The following is a 15,863-nucleotide window of genomic DNA, read 5'->3' as shown; positions in this document are numbered from 1 at the left end:
TGAAAAAAAGGTTAACTGCCCGATTTGAAAAAATGTGTGATCATCCCCTACCTGATTTGTTCTTATCTGAAAACAAACTGATTCTTTATATTGCATTCTTTTACTAATATATTTGTATGGGTCCTCTCTTGATGTCTAAGAATTTTGGTTTATGCTTAAAACAATTTGTTTTCTAGAAATGATCTTGACGAAAAATGGATTTTGGATCTAACTCAACTCTAAAAGTCTATATAAGGAGACCGACAACTCATCCTTTTTTTATTTTATTCAGGACACTTCAACATGACTGGACGTCTAGTGCGTGGACAATTTAATACGCGAGGCTAATATACATACACAATAATTACAATTAGTGTATGATACTACGTAAAATAGTGAATCTAAAACCTAACTTAACGTTAAAAACTAACTTGTGATCGGAAAATTGCCCAAATTCATATAATAAATTCTATCTTCAACAACATAGATTCAAGTCGCACACTATCGATTATGTAAAAGAATGAAAAAGAATTATAAGACGCATAAAGTGAAATTAGTGCTATACTATGGAGTAATAAAAATGGAATATTTTTTCATCATTACTTTGGGAGTGGGGAAAGAGAAAATTATTGCTACATTACTAAACCTTTCACTTCAACTGTGGAACATAAAAAACTCACCAAATGGGTTAGCGGGTTAGGTATCAGAAATTATTTCATGAACCATGTTAAAATCGCCGCAACTGATGGTAGGAATTGAAATATGAAACACAACCTACGTTAGAATATGAAAAAGTTCAACGTAGCCAGCAAATCATATTGTAAAACTAAACAAATTTTAGTAATTAAATCAGCAATATGACGAGAAAATAAATAAATAAAGAACACTCTAGTTATAGCTTATAGTATCAAATGAGTGTGTTGGATCGAAACTCGACATGTCAAAATAGATTGAGTTAATAAATAAATAGGTCATCCATCCATCCATCCAAAAGTTACTTACACTGAAATGGGTAAAAATCACATCGTAATTTAATCCACTAAATTCTTATTAAGTTTAAAATACTTGGTTTGAGTATCTAATAATCATTTTTTTTTCCTTTGTGTTATGATCATATATAATAAATCAAATAAAAAATGTCTTTTCAAAATAATAAGATAAAATTTGTAATGAGTGAATCTTGATTGTATATCAATTGAATATTTAAATTAAACGAATCAAAATGAATTGAATTACGTAATAAATAAGTAAGTCGTTAATCACTGAAATTTTAACGAGTTAACAGATCATGATTATGGACTGATTTTGTCATTCTTAGCAGACAAGGAATTGACAAGGCGATGAAAACTATGGCAGGGGCATCCTGGTAGAAGGCTACTAGTAGACAATTAACAAAAGAACAATGCAAGAATTCTAGTGATAACCCCGAGGATGTTCATGTGATTGCTGCACAAATATATTCTTTGGCGCACTCATTAATTATCTTTACATATTATATTATCATGATAACCTCATCAATTTCTTTAATCTCCTGACAATTCTAACAATAAATAAACAATTTAACGGTTAATTAAGTGCTAATGACTTAATTAATATTTGCTCCTAAGAAATAGGCTTTCTTTAATTTCAGTTAAACAGTGAAATTTGCCCCTTCGCCGGCTGCCTAATATTTGTCCGTGACCAACAAACTCACAAGAAAGGACAAAAAAACCCTAGCTGGACTTTGCTGATCTGTCAAACATAATGGGCCCCAAAGGTTCTGACTTGAGCAGACAAATGACGTTTCATGGGGTCCACATGTTCCTCTTCCGTCGACCATAAACCCGACAAAAAATATTACAAAGTCGATGCACGGCAATGCTTCGTTCAAGTCCATGCCTAAAATTACCAAATATTTTTATTACTATGGTTTCCATGTGTATATGCTTACGTGGAAACTGACGTGGTAAACATGGAAGATTAAAACCTTCCTTTTTACTATAAATAGGTTCCCTTCTTCAGCAACCAAACCACACAATTGAAATAATCAACAAACTTTTGAGAGTTATTCTACTTTCTTTTTTTTAATTATGGCTATTGTTTCTGGTCTTTCATCTCCTCTTGGTCCTCCGGCATGTGAAAAAGATGCCAAGGTCCTTCAGTTTATAGATGACATGACTAAAAATATTGATCCAGAACAAGTGAGAGTATTGGCTGAAATACTAACCCGAAATGCCAATACTGAGTACCTCCAGAGATTCAACATTAGTGGTGCTATTGACCGTGAAACATTCAAGTCTAAGGTCCCCGTTGTCACATACGAGGATCTTAAACCTGATATTGATCGTATTGCTAATGGTGATCGTTCTCCAATTTTCTCATCTCACCCTATCTCCGAATTCCTTACCAGGTACGATTTCACAATATGTCTTGCATATATACAACTTGTTATAATTAGCTGTAAAAATATGCTTTACATTCTTTTAATCTGAAGTACGTAATTATTACTACAGTAGTTTCTAAGTTACTAGGAGTACTAATTAGTACAAAGTATACTATTGTATTGATGAAATACTGTTTTGATTATATATAGTTCGGGGACGTCTGCCGGAGAGAGAAAACTGATGCCCACAGTTGCGGATGAGCTAGAACGCAGACAGAAACTGTACAACCTTCTACAACCCGTGATGAATCTGTAAGTGATTTTCCCCTAGGGTTAGTATACTATAACATGCATGAATCTTTAATTTATTAAATGTTTCATATATCGAATTTGGTCTAGTATAATACAAACTAAATTCGATGTAGAAACATTTTGTAAACTAACTAACCAGTCTTAAAGCAACTTTTTTTCTTTCTGAAATTAACATTAGCCTTATGGCGAAAAGTACTGTAAAAATTGTAACTAGAAAATTGATTTTGGGTTTTTCATGGACTTTTAAACAGGTATGTGCCTGGTCTAGACAAGGGGAAGGGATTGTACTTTCTGTTTATCAAGGCAGAAACCAAGACGCCTAGTGGCCTTGTTGCACGTCCGGTCCTAACAAGTTACTACAAAAGTGAACAATTCAAGACAAGGCCATACGATCCATACAATGTGTATACAAGCCCCAACGAGACCATTCTCTGTGTCGATTCTTTCCAAAGCATGTATTCCCAAATGCTTTGTGGCCTTCTCATGAGAGAAGAAGTTCTCCGGGTTGGCGCTGTTTTTGCCTCTGGCTTACTCCGTGCCATCCGTTTTCTTCAACTCAATTGGAAGCAATTATCTCAGGATATCGCGTCTGGAACTCTAAACCCTAGAGTTTCAGACCCGTCTATCCGAAATTGCATTTCCGAAATACTCAAACCAAATCCCCAACTTGCTGAGTTTGTTTCTAAGGAATGTGAAGGCGAAAATTGGGAAGGAATCATTACTAGAATTTGGCCAAACACAAAGTACCTTGATGTGATAGTCACAGGTGCAATGGCTCAATATATCCCTACTTTAGATTATTATAGTGGGGGTCTACCAAAGGTGTGTACAATGTACGCATCATCCGAATGTTATTTTGGACTCAATTTAAATCCAATGTGTAAGCCTTCTGAAGTTTGTTACACCATCATGCCAAATATGGGTTACTTTGAATTCATCCCTCATGACCCGGTCAACCCGGTTCAAATCTCTCATGACTCACCCCCACATCTAGTAGACCTTGCTGACGTGGAAATCGGAAAAGAATACGAGCTCGTGATCACAACTTACGCCGGACTATGCCGTTACCGAGTTGGTGACATACTCCAGGTCACCGGGTTCCACAACTCGGCCCCTCAGTTCAAATTCGTAAGGCGAAAAAACGTGCTGTTGAGTATTGATTCTGATAAAACCGATGAGTCCGAATTACAGACCGCGATTGAAAATGCGACCGCACTTTTGCGCCCGTATGATACTACTTTGGTTGAGTACACGAGTTTTGCGGATACTAAAACAATTCCGGGGCATTACGTTATTTACTGGGAGTTACTTGTTAAGGACCCGTCTAACCCGCCGAGTGATGACGTGCTGAGCCAGTGCTGCCTTGCGATGGAAGAATCGTTGAACTCGGTGTACAGGCAGTGTCGCGTCGCGGATAATTCAATCGGGCCACTGGAGATTAGAGTTGTGAAAAACGGAACATTTGAAGAACTTATGGATTATGCAATTTCGAGAGGTGCATCGATTAATCAGTATAAGGCACCAAGGTGTGTTAATTTTACTCCTATTGTGGAACTTTTGGACTCCAGGGTGATTTCTGTGAATTTTAGTCCAAAAGCTCCTCACTGGACCCCAGAACGACGACGTTGAAGACAAGTCAAGTAGTGTTGTTAGTGTGGGATATAAATAATGTTCAGATAGTGGACCAAAGAAAAAAAAAAGAATTAGTACTATAATTCTTCGTCTCTGTCTGATCACTTTAATTTGCTTTTTTTTTTCTTTGTATCTGATCTGTTGTTGAATGTTGAATATTGTTTAAAGTTGATTATGGCCTTTGCTGATGTAAAGAGTCGTTAATTAGTACTATATGTAATTAATTATGTTATATATGGATGTTTTGCTTGTTTTGATTTGAATCCTGATTATGCTTTTCTTTTTTTTTATTTTAAAAATTTAGGGCTTGCCAATAGGCAGCAGGTCTTTGCGTGCATGGATTTTATTGCACCTGGTGTATATTCTCTTCCGCTTCTTTCTTTAAGAAAAAAAAAAAATCCCTTTTTCTGACCAAAAAGAAAAAAATTAAGAACCTTTGCTAGTCTTTAATTTGCAAATTGTCAGTCCAGATTGGGATTACTTCTTCTTAAATTAGAATGGAGGCCAGTGAAGATTAATTAATTTAATTGATACTTGAATCATGTTAGGTAACAAATATTCTAACAGGCTTTGGCAGTGCATCATGGAACTTTTAGTTTATGGATGTCTCTGCTTGTACCAATACATTTTTTTTTAAGGCTGGCAACTGCAACCATAAGCAACATGTAGTACTACATAATTTGAAATTCATCACTAATTACTTACTACTCTATTATTGTAGTATGTTTCAATTTATGTGTTATATTTCTGTTTTAAAAAATGTGACTTTTTTATAATTTAAAATAATTAAATATAAATATATAAATATTTGTCTTAGAACATAAATATATATTTTTTAAAATCTTTATTTTTTAAATTTTATATCAAATAAAATCTTTTCACATACATTGCAACGAAGGGAGGAGAATTAACTTTTTCTGCATCTTTTTTTCTCTTGTTCTATTTCCCTTCTTCTTTTTTTCCCTCTTTGTGTCTTCTGTTCAAACTTCACAGTGGATGAAATTCAGTCAAAAAAAGATGGCTGTGAGTAATAATAATGTCTTAAATTATTAGTCAATTAAGAAGTTAGAGATCTGAGAATGGTCGTTTTGCTCAACATGTTGATTTTACTACTTTAAGCATTCAATAATTTTTTACTTTTTGAAGTGTCTTTGCATATATTGTGTTTGTTTTATTTCTGATTCTACCAAATATAATCATTAAGTTATTTGAAATCGCGTTATAAAGTGTATTTAATCTATATTGCCTTAAACATATGAACTCCTAACTTGAATGTTAAATTACTATAATATCCCTAACTTAGGTTGTGACTTTTTCGATGAGTTGTGACTTCTCTGATGAATTGTAACTTTTTTCGAAGAATTGTGATTTTTTGATGAGTTGTGACTTTTCCAAAGAGTTGTGACTTTTTCAATAAGTTATGACTTTTCCAAATGGTTGTGATTTCTCGGAAAGGTCATGACTTTTTAGATAAGACACAAAAAACACTTGTTTATACTACCCTTTGTTGACTATAAATAGAGGGGATTCCTCTCATTTTCCACCACAATTTTTTTTAATCTTCTACTCTTCTTCTTCTTGCATTTAAAAAAATTTCGTGTGATTGATTATCGTTGAGTGAGTTTGAAGTTTAGCAATATGAGGTACCACTATTCTGATGAAGTAAATCGTTCTATCCTAAGATGGTATATTCCATATCCTCGAGTACTTGAGGTAAATAATTTTGATGACATCATAATTATTTTTTTGCTTAATATATACATTAGTATGTAATGTTCCAATATATGAAGTTAATATAATGTAGTCTAAATTTATTTATTTTTGTTAACAATTTATCTTGTGATGTCAATATATGCTTCTGAACATCTTTTTTCCAAAATTATTAAACTTTTAAAGGCCTAGAGAATTGTCACAATTTGTTTTTTTGATGTTCAAGATTAAAAAAATGACTTTATTTATCAATGTTACTTATGTGATTCAGAATGTTAGGAAGTTTGCTTCAAAATAGTTATTATTATATAAACATTGCCCTTTTGTTTTACTTATTTACTATTTCTTAATATTTCAGTATTTTAGACGAAGAAAAGCTCATATGACTTGTCATAACGTCATATATATTTTATTTAAATTAAAGTATTATATATGTCACGAATGTATTATCAAGTTAACAAGATCTTCTAACTTCAAAATATATTATTTTAAATTGTTCTGAGTTCGTTTTTTTTTAAAAAAAACTCACAACAAATGTGAAAATATGTGAATATATATGAATTATTTAAAATGTATCATTTACGGAAAAAAAAAAAATCAGTAATATGGAATAAATATTTTCATTTTGTCCATACACTAAATTAAAATCTAATAACTACAAAAAAAAAAAGTAACATTAATTCAAAGTCCTATTTATTTATGTAAGTATAATTATTTTTTCGAAATACAACTATTGCACATTAATTCTTTAGTTATAACATTATAAATTCTATTAGTTATTACTAATTATTGCAAACGTTATTCACACACTTTAACATTCTTTAGTTATAATATTATGAATTCTCATAGTTATTACATTAATTATTTCTATCTTTTATCTTTTCTTACATTAACTTTTGACCAATAATTTTTCATAATATTATACCGCTCCTATATATGTGATAACACGATGTTATTGTTTTTCCTTGACGAATCATGTTTGGTTGAATAAATTGAAAATCATTCACAAGTATATGAACTATATCTTTGTTGTGATAAGATAAACATGTGATTATATATATGATTTCACATATAGAATATATTTTAAAATTTTAAGATTTAGTTTTACCGGAAAAAAAAAAAGAAACCTTTCTCAGTTATCTATTGACAGTCTGATAACTATCTTTGATTTATGTAACAGTCAATCGAGAAGTCAAATATGAGAGTCAACAACAAGAACGTCATCTATTATGTTATAACTTATAAAATAAAAATTAATATACAAAAATTAGTTCTAAAAAATAATATGTAGTTGTTCTCTTCACATATTCATATGACATCTAAACAGTTTAACATGGAATACACGTGCAAAGCACATCTGGTTGGATGACAAGAAAAATACACAAAACTATCGTCTATAAGGTTATATTACAAAGATACGACTAATAACATGATTGAACCTTATCAAATTGAAATAAATATAAGCATTATTGCATTTAACTAATAAAAATTTTCATTGACCATCTTCATAGGTCCGCATGAATAAGAAATATATATGATGATCCACATTGACCATTCACAAAAGAATCTGTAATATTATTTTATGCAAAATTTATTACTCAAGTCTATGCTTAAATAAGCAATACTATTTACTATAACATATATTTTCTGAAGTAATAATCACGTGCAATGCACGTGTCAAAAAACTAATTCCTATATAGATGCAATGCATAATATAGGCGATTTACACCTTTACCAATTCGGTACATTACTCTACCGTTCATGAATCTTCCTTAAAACGTGATAGGGCATATGTTGAAAATATAAAGTATGAAATTAGTTAGTTAGTTGATGAACAGTAAAATTAGTTAGTTAGTTGTGAACAGTAAAGTTAGTTAGAAATTCAGTTAGAATCAAGTTTGTTGATTAGTGATTTTGTATATATATCTCCACATTGTAATACTTGTTCTTTCCAATTCACATTCAATAAAAGATAGTTTTTCCATGAGTTTTCTCTCTCGATTGCTCTCTCTCTCTCACCAATGAGTTCTCCATTAATGGAGTTTTGGAGCTCACATTGTTGATTTTATCAGCTTATATTTATACAAATTATTTACATAATCACGTTATTTATTAGGTAATAGTACATAATTTTTTATAAACATTGATTTGATAATTGGGTAAAAAATAGTTAGTTAACACTTTTTTTTTTTGGTAAGCTAGTTAATTAACACTTATTAAGATTGACTGATATGTAACTGTTACATTTGAACACGAGTCTCGAGTTAATTAATTATATTTTCGAGGTTATAAATTATAACTTTTTATGCCGTATTTCGTATGAATATTTTTCGTTAAACGTATAAGATATATATAGAAGATCATATAAACAATGCCAAATATTTGCATGGCCACATTTTCAAAGAGTTAATATTTCAAAAGGTCTCTCAAGTTTAGAAATTTATCTAGCAAAGTCACTAAACTTTATTTGATATCAATAAAATCACTCAACTTAGGCCTTTATATCAATAAAATCACTTAATCAATTCCTTATTAAAAACAATTCACACCACAAATAAATTATTTTTCATATTATGTTCATGATTAAACTACTAAATGCATGACTCAAAATTACTATTTCATTATCAAATAATAAAAATTCAAAATAAAAGATAAATTTATCAAACTTTGAACCTAAAATTCGCCAAACTAGCGTCATGGTACATGGAGCCTCACTTGTATTTTAATTTTTTTTTAAATGAAAAAAGAGATTCACACAAGAAATTGATTAAACCATCACAACAAGTGTGGTTACAGTCAAATGAAGCAATAGTAATTAATCAAATGAAATTAATAAATTATCGAAATTGATTAAACTACCAGAGCAAGTTTGACAGTCGACATAGCAATGAAGCAGTAGTAATCTACCAAATAAAATTGATAAAATTATCTTTTATTATTTTATTTTATAATATATAATAAAGTAGTAATTTTAAGCAATTTATTTATTATTTTAATTGTGATCAGATATTTAAAAAAATATTTTGTTTTTTTAATGATAAATTTGATTGAGTGATTTTATTGATACAAAGGTTTAAGTTGAGTGATTTGTTTGATACAAAATTAAGTTTAGTCACTTTGCTAGATAAATTCTTAAAGTTGAGTGACCTTTTGAGATATTAACTCCATTTTCAAAGGATAATTGAATACTTTGTACAAGACACTCCTAGAAAACAACCTGCACACACTCAATACTAATCTTTGATGAATTAATTCTTGACTTTACGATCTGAGTAAATAAAAGTGAATATATATTTTTAATATAGTGAACATATAAAAATAAATGATCACGCTAATTATATTCAACTAATTAATACGACACAAACTTTGACATGAGCAAACCAAAGTAAATATATTTTAATATAGTGAATATATAAAAATAAACAATCGCGCCAATTATATTCAACTAATTAATAGGACACAAACTTTGGCACGAGCAAACATTTGCTCTTCTCTCTCTTTTTATATTCCATAGAGATAGGCTTAGAAATAGAAATAAAGTTCATAATTACAGGCCCAATTGACACCAAGAGCATCCATTCATAGTGGGCCGAGGCTCTGACCCTATAATTTTGAAAGATGATTACTAATGGGCTGTCAACTTGTATGGGCCATATGGCATCTACTTCAAAATCCTAACTATGAAAGTATTACTTTAACTTCCAGAAATTTAATAAACTTCGGGGCTAATTACATCTTATTTTAGAAGTTTTTCTGATTACAAAAATCTTGGATTTTCATTGCTCTCGTGTACATTCCTTGGTAGTCTGTTACATTGCAAATGATACATTACTTAATGGGAGGGATGTATCTAGGGATATGGTTGTATCCGAGAGGGGATAAGAATGTATCCGAGAGGAGATAGAGATGTATCCAAAAGGGATTTTTGAAATTTTTTTAAATGGTAGGAAATTTTAGAGAATATGATATCTTAAGTTGTGTATTTATTTATTTTTTCCAAAAAAAATTATGAAAGACGCTGGTATTTATGTTAATCAAGTTAAAATGTCATTTATTAATCCAATAAAAAAATCACTTTATTTAGACGCTTCGTTTGACTTTAGTTAAAGCAAGTTTTTTCATTTAGAAATAAGGAGCGTTATATTGTTTTCGAATCTTGACACAAATGAAGTTTTCTGGCGTGATTTGTAACAGATAACTGTAGCAAGATTGGTTATCAAAATTTTGGTCAAGTAGTAAATTTAATTTTAATTGCAATTAAAAGAATCGTTACAATAAGAACCATAAAATTGCAAAGTGTACACCCTCTATCGCAAAATACTTACCATGTCTGGTATAGTCAATTTGATTAATTTTCTAAATTAAATATTTTAAATTACTAACTTAAAATAACTCGTAAAAATTATTCGATCAATTTAATCTATCATGTTTCCTCGATACACTAAAAAATTTCTTTAGCAGCGTAACTCCCACAAGCCACAAATGTCTAAGGTTTGAATCGTGACTTATTAACGAATGTCGTCTCAAATGAAAATATAATATCTTTGTAATGTTAGCGAAAATTGCAAATTGCAATATGTCAAATGACATTAAAAAAAGGGAAAAACTTAAATTAATCTTTAAAACAATTTTAATACCTCTAGGCTCAATTGAAGTCAACGATAGGGGGTGGCACCTACGCTCTTACCCATCCATTTAAATATGTCGCTTTTAATTTGTTGGCTAGTGGATAAACAACTATAACAAATATCTCTTATCATATTTTAATTTTTTTTTTTTTCCTTACACACTCTTAAAAATCATAATTTTAATTGATAATCTTGCCAATTTACTCCTTAATATTTTCTTTTAAATTTTACAAATTTATTTACACTTTTTTAAAAAGAGTTAATTATAAGGGTGAAATTAAAAATAAAATAAAATATATATATATATATTTTGATGTTGGAAATTAACAAGTAAATTGCGGTAATTATTTATAGTAAGAAAGACAATTAATATGATATAACTGGTATGGAGGGAGTATTATAGTTATTTTGCCTTATTCTTTTTTTTCCATGTTCTTAAAGAAAACATTTATAAATAAAAATAATTTTAATAACTCATCCTAATTTCAGTACATTAATCTTTCCAAATTATTTGACTACGGATAAAGGTGAAAACTAATAATTACATCATCTATTTTCAAAATATGTGATATTTCACATACTCCCTCCGTCCACTATTATTTGTCAGGTATACTAAAAATAGTTATCCAAAATTAATTGTCAATTTAAACAATCAAGAAACAATTAGTCACTTTTTTCCAATTATGTCCTTAATAATTATATCTAACTACTAGTTTCAAAAGTAGTCATTTTAAAGTTACAAGACTACTTTAATGTGAAAAAAATTATTTTTACGATTTTCAAAAAGTACAAACCATTTTAATAATGATTGATAGTATGGTTATATTAGTCAAATTGCACATTATATTAAATTTTTCTTAAGAGTTGTGTATGATCTTACCCTGACAAACAATAGTAGACGGAGGAAATAATAAATAAAATTCTGAAATTTTTCCTTTGAATTTTAGCCTTATTAAGTCAAAGAGAGTTTTACATAACCAAAAAACTATCAAAGTTGCAAAAAAAAAAAAAAGACATTTATTAGGCTAAGTTATTTTAGTTAAAATAATGAGCTTACTTTCCATGAGAGTAATTTTCTTTAGTGAATATTACGATTAAATACACCACTTATTATAAAAGAATTAATAAGAATGTAATTATATTTAGATTTTTTTGAAATGATAACTACTATTTTCGTCTTATATTAATTGTTCATTTTTTCTTTTACATATCCCACAAGAAGGATAGTTTTACTAATTTTTTCTATAAAAAATTCTTTTGGAAGTTTTCAAATTGTTTACACTTTTCAAAAAATTCAAGAATAAAATAAAATAATAATTAATTCTCTATTGATTTTGTAAACTGATAAGTAATTTGAGACAACTAATTTTAATAATATGAATCATTAATATAAGATGAAAGAAATATTTTAAACCACTTATATTTAGAAAAAAAACACAACAACCAAAGACATTTTTCTACTCCCTTTGTCCCTAATTATTTGTCCACTTTTTCTTATATAATTGTTCCTAATTACTTATCCATTTTGACAAATCAAGAAATGACAAAATAATTTTACCTATTATACCCTTAATTAATTACTTTAAAAAAGGTACAATTTCTTGAAAATCTTAAATTTTTAATCCATTCACTTCATAATTAATAGGTGTAAAATGGTAAACTCACTATGTCAATAATTATTTTCTTAATAAGTGTGTCAATTTAAAAATGGACAAGTAATTAGGGACGGAGGGAGTATGAATTAAGTTTGCTTGGGACCTAGATTTTACCTTTACATTAATAAATTGTTGTCTAAATAGTTGGAGATTGCTTTGCGTGAAAGCTAAATTGATCAGCTAATCATGATGGGTAGCATCATTAGTAAAGTGCCTTAATTAATTTCTGTCGGAGAAGTTAGATATACTTTTCAACTATCAATAAATTAAACAGACATTAAAGTCGTAAAAAATAATTTTTATTTACTAAAATCGTTACATCAATCCAAACCATAGTTTGTACAAAGAAAAAAGTATGAAATAATTGAAAATGTAGCAATTTAGTAGTATATACATGACACATTTCTTCGTATACATTACTATCACAAAATGGTCCTTAATGTGTGAGTAATATTTTATTTTGGTCATTAATAAATGGAAAAAGGCATAGATTTCTCCTTTAACTTATACCGAAAAGTCAGTTATACACTTAAATTATCATGACGATCTATTACACACCTCTGTTATTTAAAAGTGAATTTAATACCACCTTGTTATGTGCAACACCACTCTCATAGTATGTGGTGTATTACACTCGCTGCCACATCAGCGCTACGTCAGTGCCATGTCAAAAATTGTATTTTTTAATATCTTTTTACTTTATTTTCTTTATTACTTAACTTTTATTTTATTAATTATATTTTACACTAATTAATTCCTAATCAGTTATTAAAATTCTCAAATAATTATATCTTCTTCATTGCAAAATGGTAAAGAATAAACTTTTAGCAATGACCACCAAGGAAAATTGCCCGCAATCTGGAGTTGATTCGTGGAGTGGACGAATTCTTCCATTCCAAAATGTAGTTACAAGAAGGTTGCTTCAGTTTCTTCCATTGATTGGCCATGGATACTAAGTTTTCATTGTTATTTGTTGCGGCTTGTAGTTGTATTGGGTATACATTCTTTGTTATTTTTTTCATGTTCTTCATGGATTTCTTAAAAAATAGAGATAATAGAAAATAATTTTCTTCCCATTTTCAATCGATCACTCAACACTCAAAAACGTCCGCCGAAGCCCCACCAATTGAAACCTCCCAAAGTTTTACTCCTTTCGGAAGTAATTTATTTCTTGGTTGCTTCTTCTTATTGGTTTATTTTAAGCTTAATGGGGTGTGAAGAAGAAGAGGAGGGTGGGGTCTAAAGAAGAAGAGATGTGGGGGTGGAGTTTAAGAAATATTTTGATTTTTTTTTTTTACTTTAATAATTATCTGACGCGCATGTTTTTTTTTAAGTATTATTATTTTGTCATGTCAGCTTTAGGGGGTAAATAAATTCACTTTTAAATAGTAGAGGTGTGTAATAGGTCATCATGGTAGTTTAAGCGTGTAACTGACTTTTCACTACAAGTTCGGGGGGGAATCTATGTCTTTTCCCTTAATAAATTTCACTTGATTAAAATGGTTTTAATGTATAATAGATGAGTTCATTTTGGTCCTTAACATATTAGACTTAATTGAAATGATCTTTAATGCATAACAAATGTGTTCATTTTGGTCATTATCCTAAACTTAACAGATTTATCAAAAAATTATTAAATTTAATTATGAACTCCACGTGGCTAACAAAATTCACCGTTGATATCTTCTTTGTTAGCACCAAAGAAAAATATCATGAAATCTAATACTATTTTCTTTACTTTCTCTAACAAAATTTATTATTTTTTCTTGCTTAAAACAAAAATGAGTATAAAAAAAAGACAACAAGGGTAAATTTTGTTAGCCATGCAAGGTCAATAGTAAAATTTAACACTTTATTAAAAGATAAGTCTGCTAGGTTTAGAGCAAAAAAAAAACAAAATGAACACTTTTTGTCATGCACTAAGAATCATTTCAATCAAGGGAAATATCTTAAGAATTAAAATGAACACATTTGTTATACATTAAAGACTATTTCAATTAAGTGAAATATATTAAGGACCAAAATAAAGCATTACTTGGACCATTTTAGCCATTTTCTCTTAGTTTATCACTTGATCATATTCGATTAGTATCATCATGTGTAGACAACAAGTGCGGTAAATTCTTTCTTACACTATTCTAACTGCAAACTTATTAACCAAATGAAAAGAAAGAAGAGAACATAACAGCCCAATTTATGTTTATATTTAAATCGATCAAGTAATTAACCTTTTTTTTCTCAAATATTTTTATTGATGACACAAAAAAACCAAGGCCTCGGCCCTCCATATCCCCTACTAATATATAAGACGGGATGACCAGACAGGTCATGGCCGACATGCCTGCCTGATAGCTTTTTCTATATTTAATTTTTTTTTCGTTTTAATTTATTTATTTTATTTTTGAAAATTGTGTAAAAAAAATACTATAAATAACGATAATTGATAACTTAAATTATTTTTAAAAAAACATATAAATAATTTAATTGCTTATAAAGGAATTGATTGATTCATAAAATTAATATATTTGTGTCATATAAAATAGGATAAAATAAGGAACATGTATTATTTAATTTGGAAATTACATAAAAAGTATTATAAATCTCAATAATTAACAACATTTGATTGACTCTTGAAATTCTATTTGCTACATACATTGAGACAAGAGAAGCAATATGTATCATTTAAAAATTAAGTAAAAAGTATTATGAATTATAATCATTAACAATTTAAAATATTTAAAAATTATATTAAATTTTAATTGACTCTTTAAATTCTATCTATACCACATAATGTGAGACAAAAAAATAACAGATATTGAATCTGTATTAACACGATCGCTTGTGTCTGGTAAATATCATAATTGAACACTGGTGGTGGAGTAGGACCATTTTTAAATTATTAAAAAAAATAAAAATTGTGTGGTGTTGTTGTTGGACAAAAAGGAGAATGGAACCTGTCTGCCATTCTGTTGTTGCTTAGAAATTATTGATTGGACCAATCTAGATATTATCACGGAGAATTATTTTAGGCAGACGTGCTGATTACAAATAATAATAATGAAAAAAAATTGTTAATCAATATCTTATGAATTGGCTAATTAATTAATACATTTAAATCAATAACTAATAGATTAATCATAATTATCCGTTTGATAAGCAACTCAGATCAATAAGTAAGAAAAGGAAGGACATGTAGCGGTTACGACTCAGAAGTCAAAAATATTAAATTAAGTTTCCACCTAAAATAGAGAAATTATCGGAATATTATTTTGATTAAATAATTGCTCTGTTTAGAAGAGGACTGCCTTTTTTTTCTTCGAAGCTGATGTAAAGGAATAATCCCAAAGAAAAGCAAGCTTGTATTTTCTCCAGCCTTTTAAATTCTTTTTGCTTTTTTATTTCGTTCGATATTTGAATCGGAGCCTTTTAAACTTGAATTTATGAAATGTCATACATTAGGAGTAAAACTCTGTTAAAAAAGTAACTTTGTATTCGATATAGTCAAGGTCTCTAATTAAAAATATATTAACTGCTCCAAGCATTCTGTTATAAAAAAAAAAAGTAACTCCATATTCGAATGTTCGA

The 15,863-nt window shown here is 29.1% G+C and overlaps 2 protein-coding genes across 3 annotated transcripts in view; one reads left to right on the top strand and one right to left on the bottom strand.

Moving 5' to 3' along the window:
* Window positions 1–15,863, bottom strand: part of LOC125822871 (lysine-rich arabinogalactan protein 18-like) — a 217,815-nt gene that overhangs the window by 178,504 nt on the left and 23,448 nt on the right. The gene's annotated exons all lie outside the window — the stretch shown is intronic.
* LOC125822848 (probable indole-3-acetic acid-amido synthetase GH3.1) lies at window positions 2,037–4,404 on the top strand. Its single transcript, XM_049502304.1, has 3 exons — window positions 2,037–2,368; window positions 2,552–2,653; window positions 2,905–4,404. Exons 1-3 carry the CDS (start codon window positions 2,049–2,051, stop codon window positions 4,280–4,282), a joined length of 1,800 nt encoding a protein of 599 aa, XP_049358261.1. The 5' UTR covers window positions 2,037–2,048; the 3' UTR covers window positions 4,283–4,404.

Source organism: Solanum verrucosum, unplaced genomic scaffold (assembly GCF_900185275.1).
Source record: "Solanum verrucosum unplaced genomic scaffold, falcon-dt-bn FXZP01000103.1, whole genome shotgun sequence".
NCBI lineage: Eukaryota > Viridiplantae > Streptophyta > Magnoliopsida > Solanales > Solanaceae > Solanum > Solanum verrucosum.
The sequence above is the reverse complement of the archived record's forward strand: the minus strand, read 5'-3'. Positions and strand labels throughout refer to the sequence as shown.

What these genes read in the sequence shown, in the direction of transcription:
- LOC125822848 (XM_049502304.1), top strand. Translation starts at nt 2,049, where the DNA reads ATGGCTATTGTTTCTGGTCTTTCATCTCCTCTTGGTCCTCCGGCATGT. An exon ending in ATCTCCGAATTCCTTACCAG is followed by an intron (nt 2,369 to 2,551) that starts GTACGATTTCAC and finishes GATTATATATAG; the next exon opens with TTCGGGGACGTCTGCCGGAG. An exon ending in CTACAACCCGTGATGAATCT is followed by an intron (nt 2,654 to 2,904) that starts GTAAGTGATTTT and finishes ACTTTTAAACAG; the next exon opens with GTATGTGCCTGGTCTAGACA.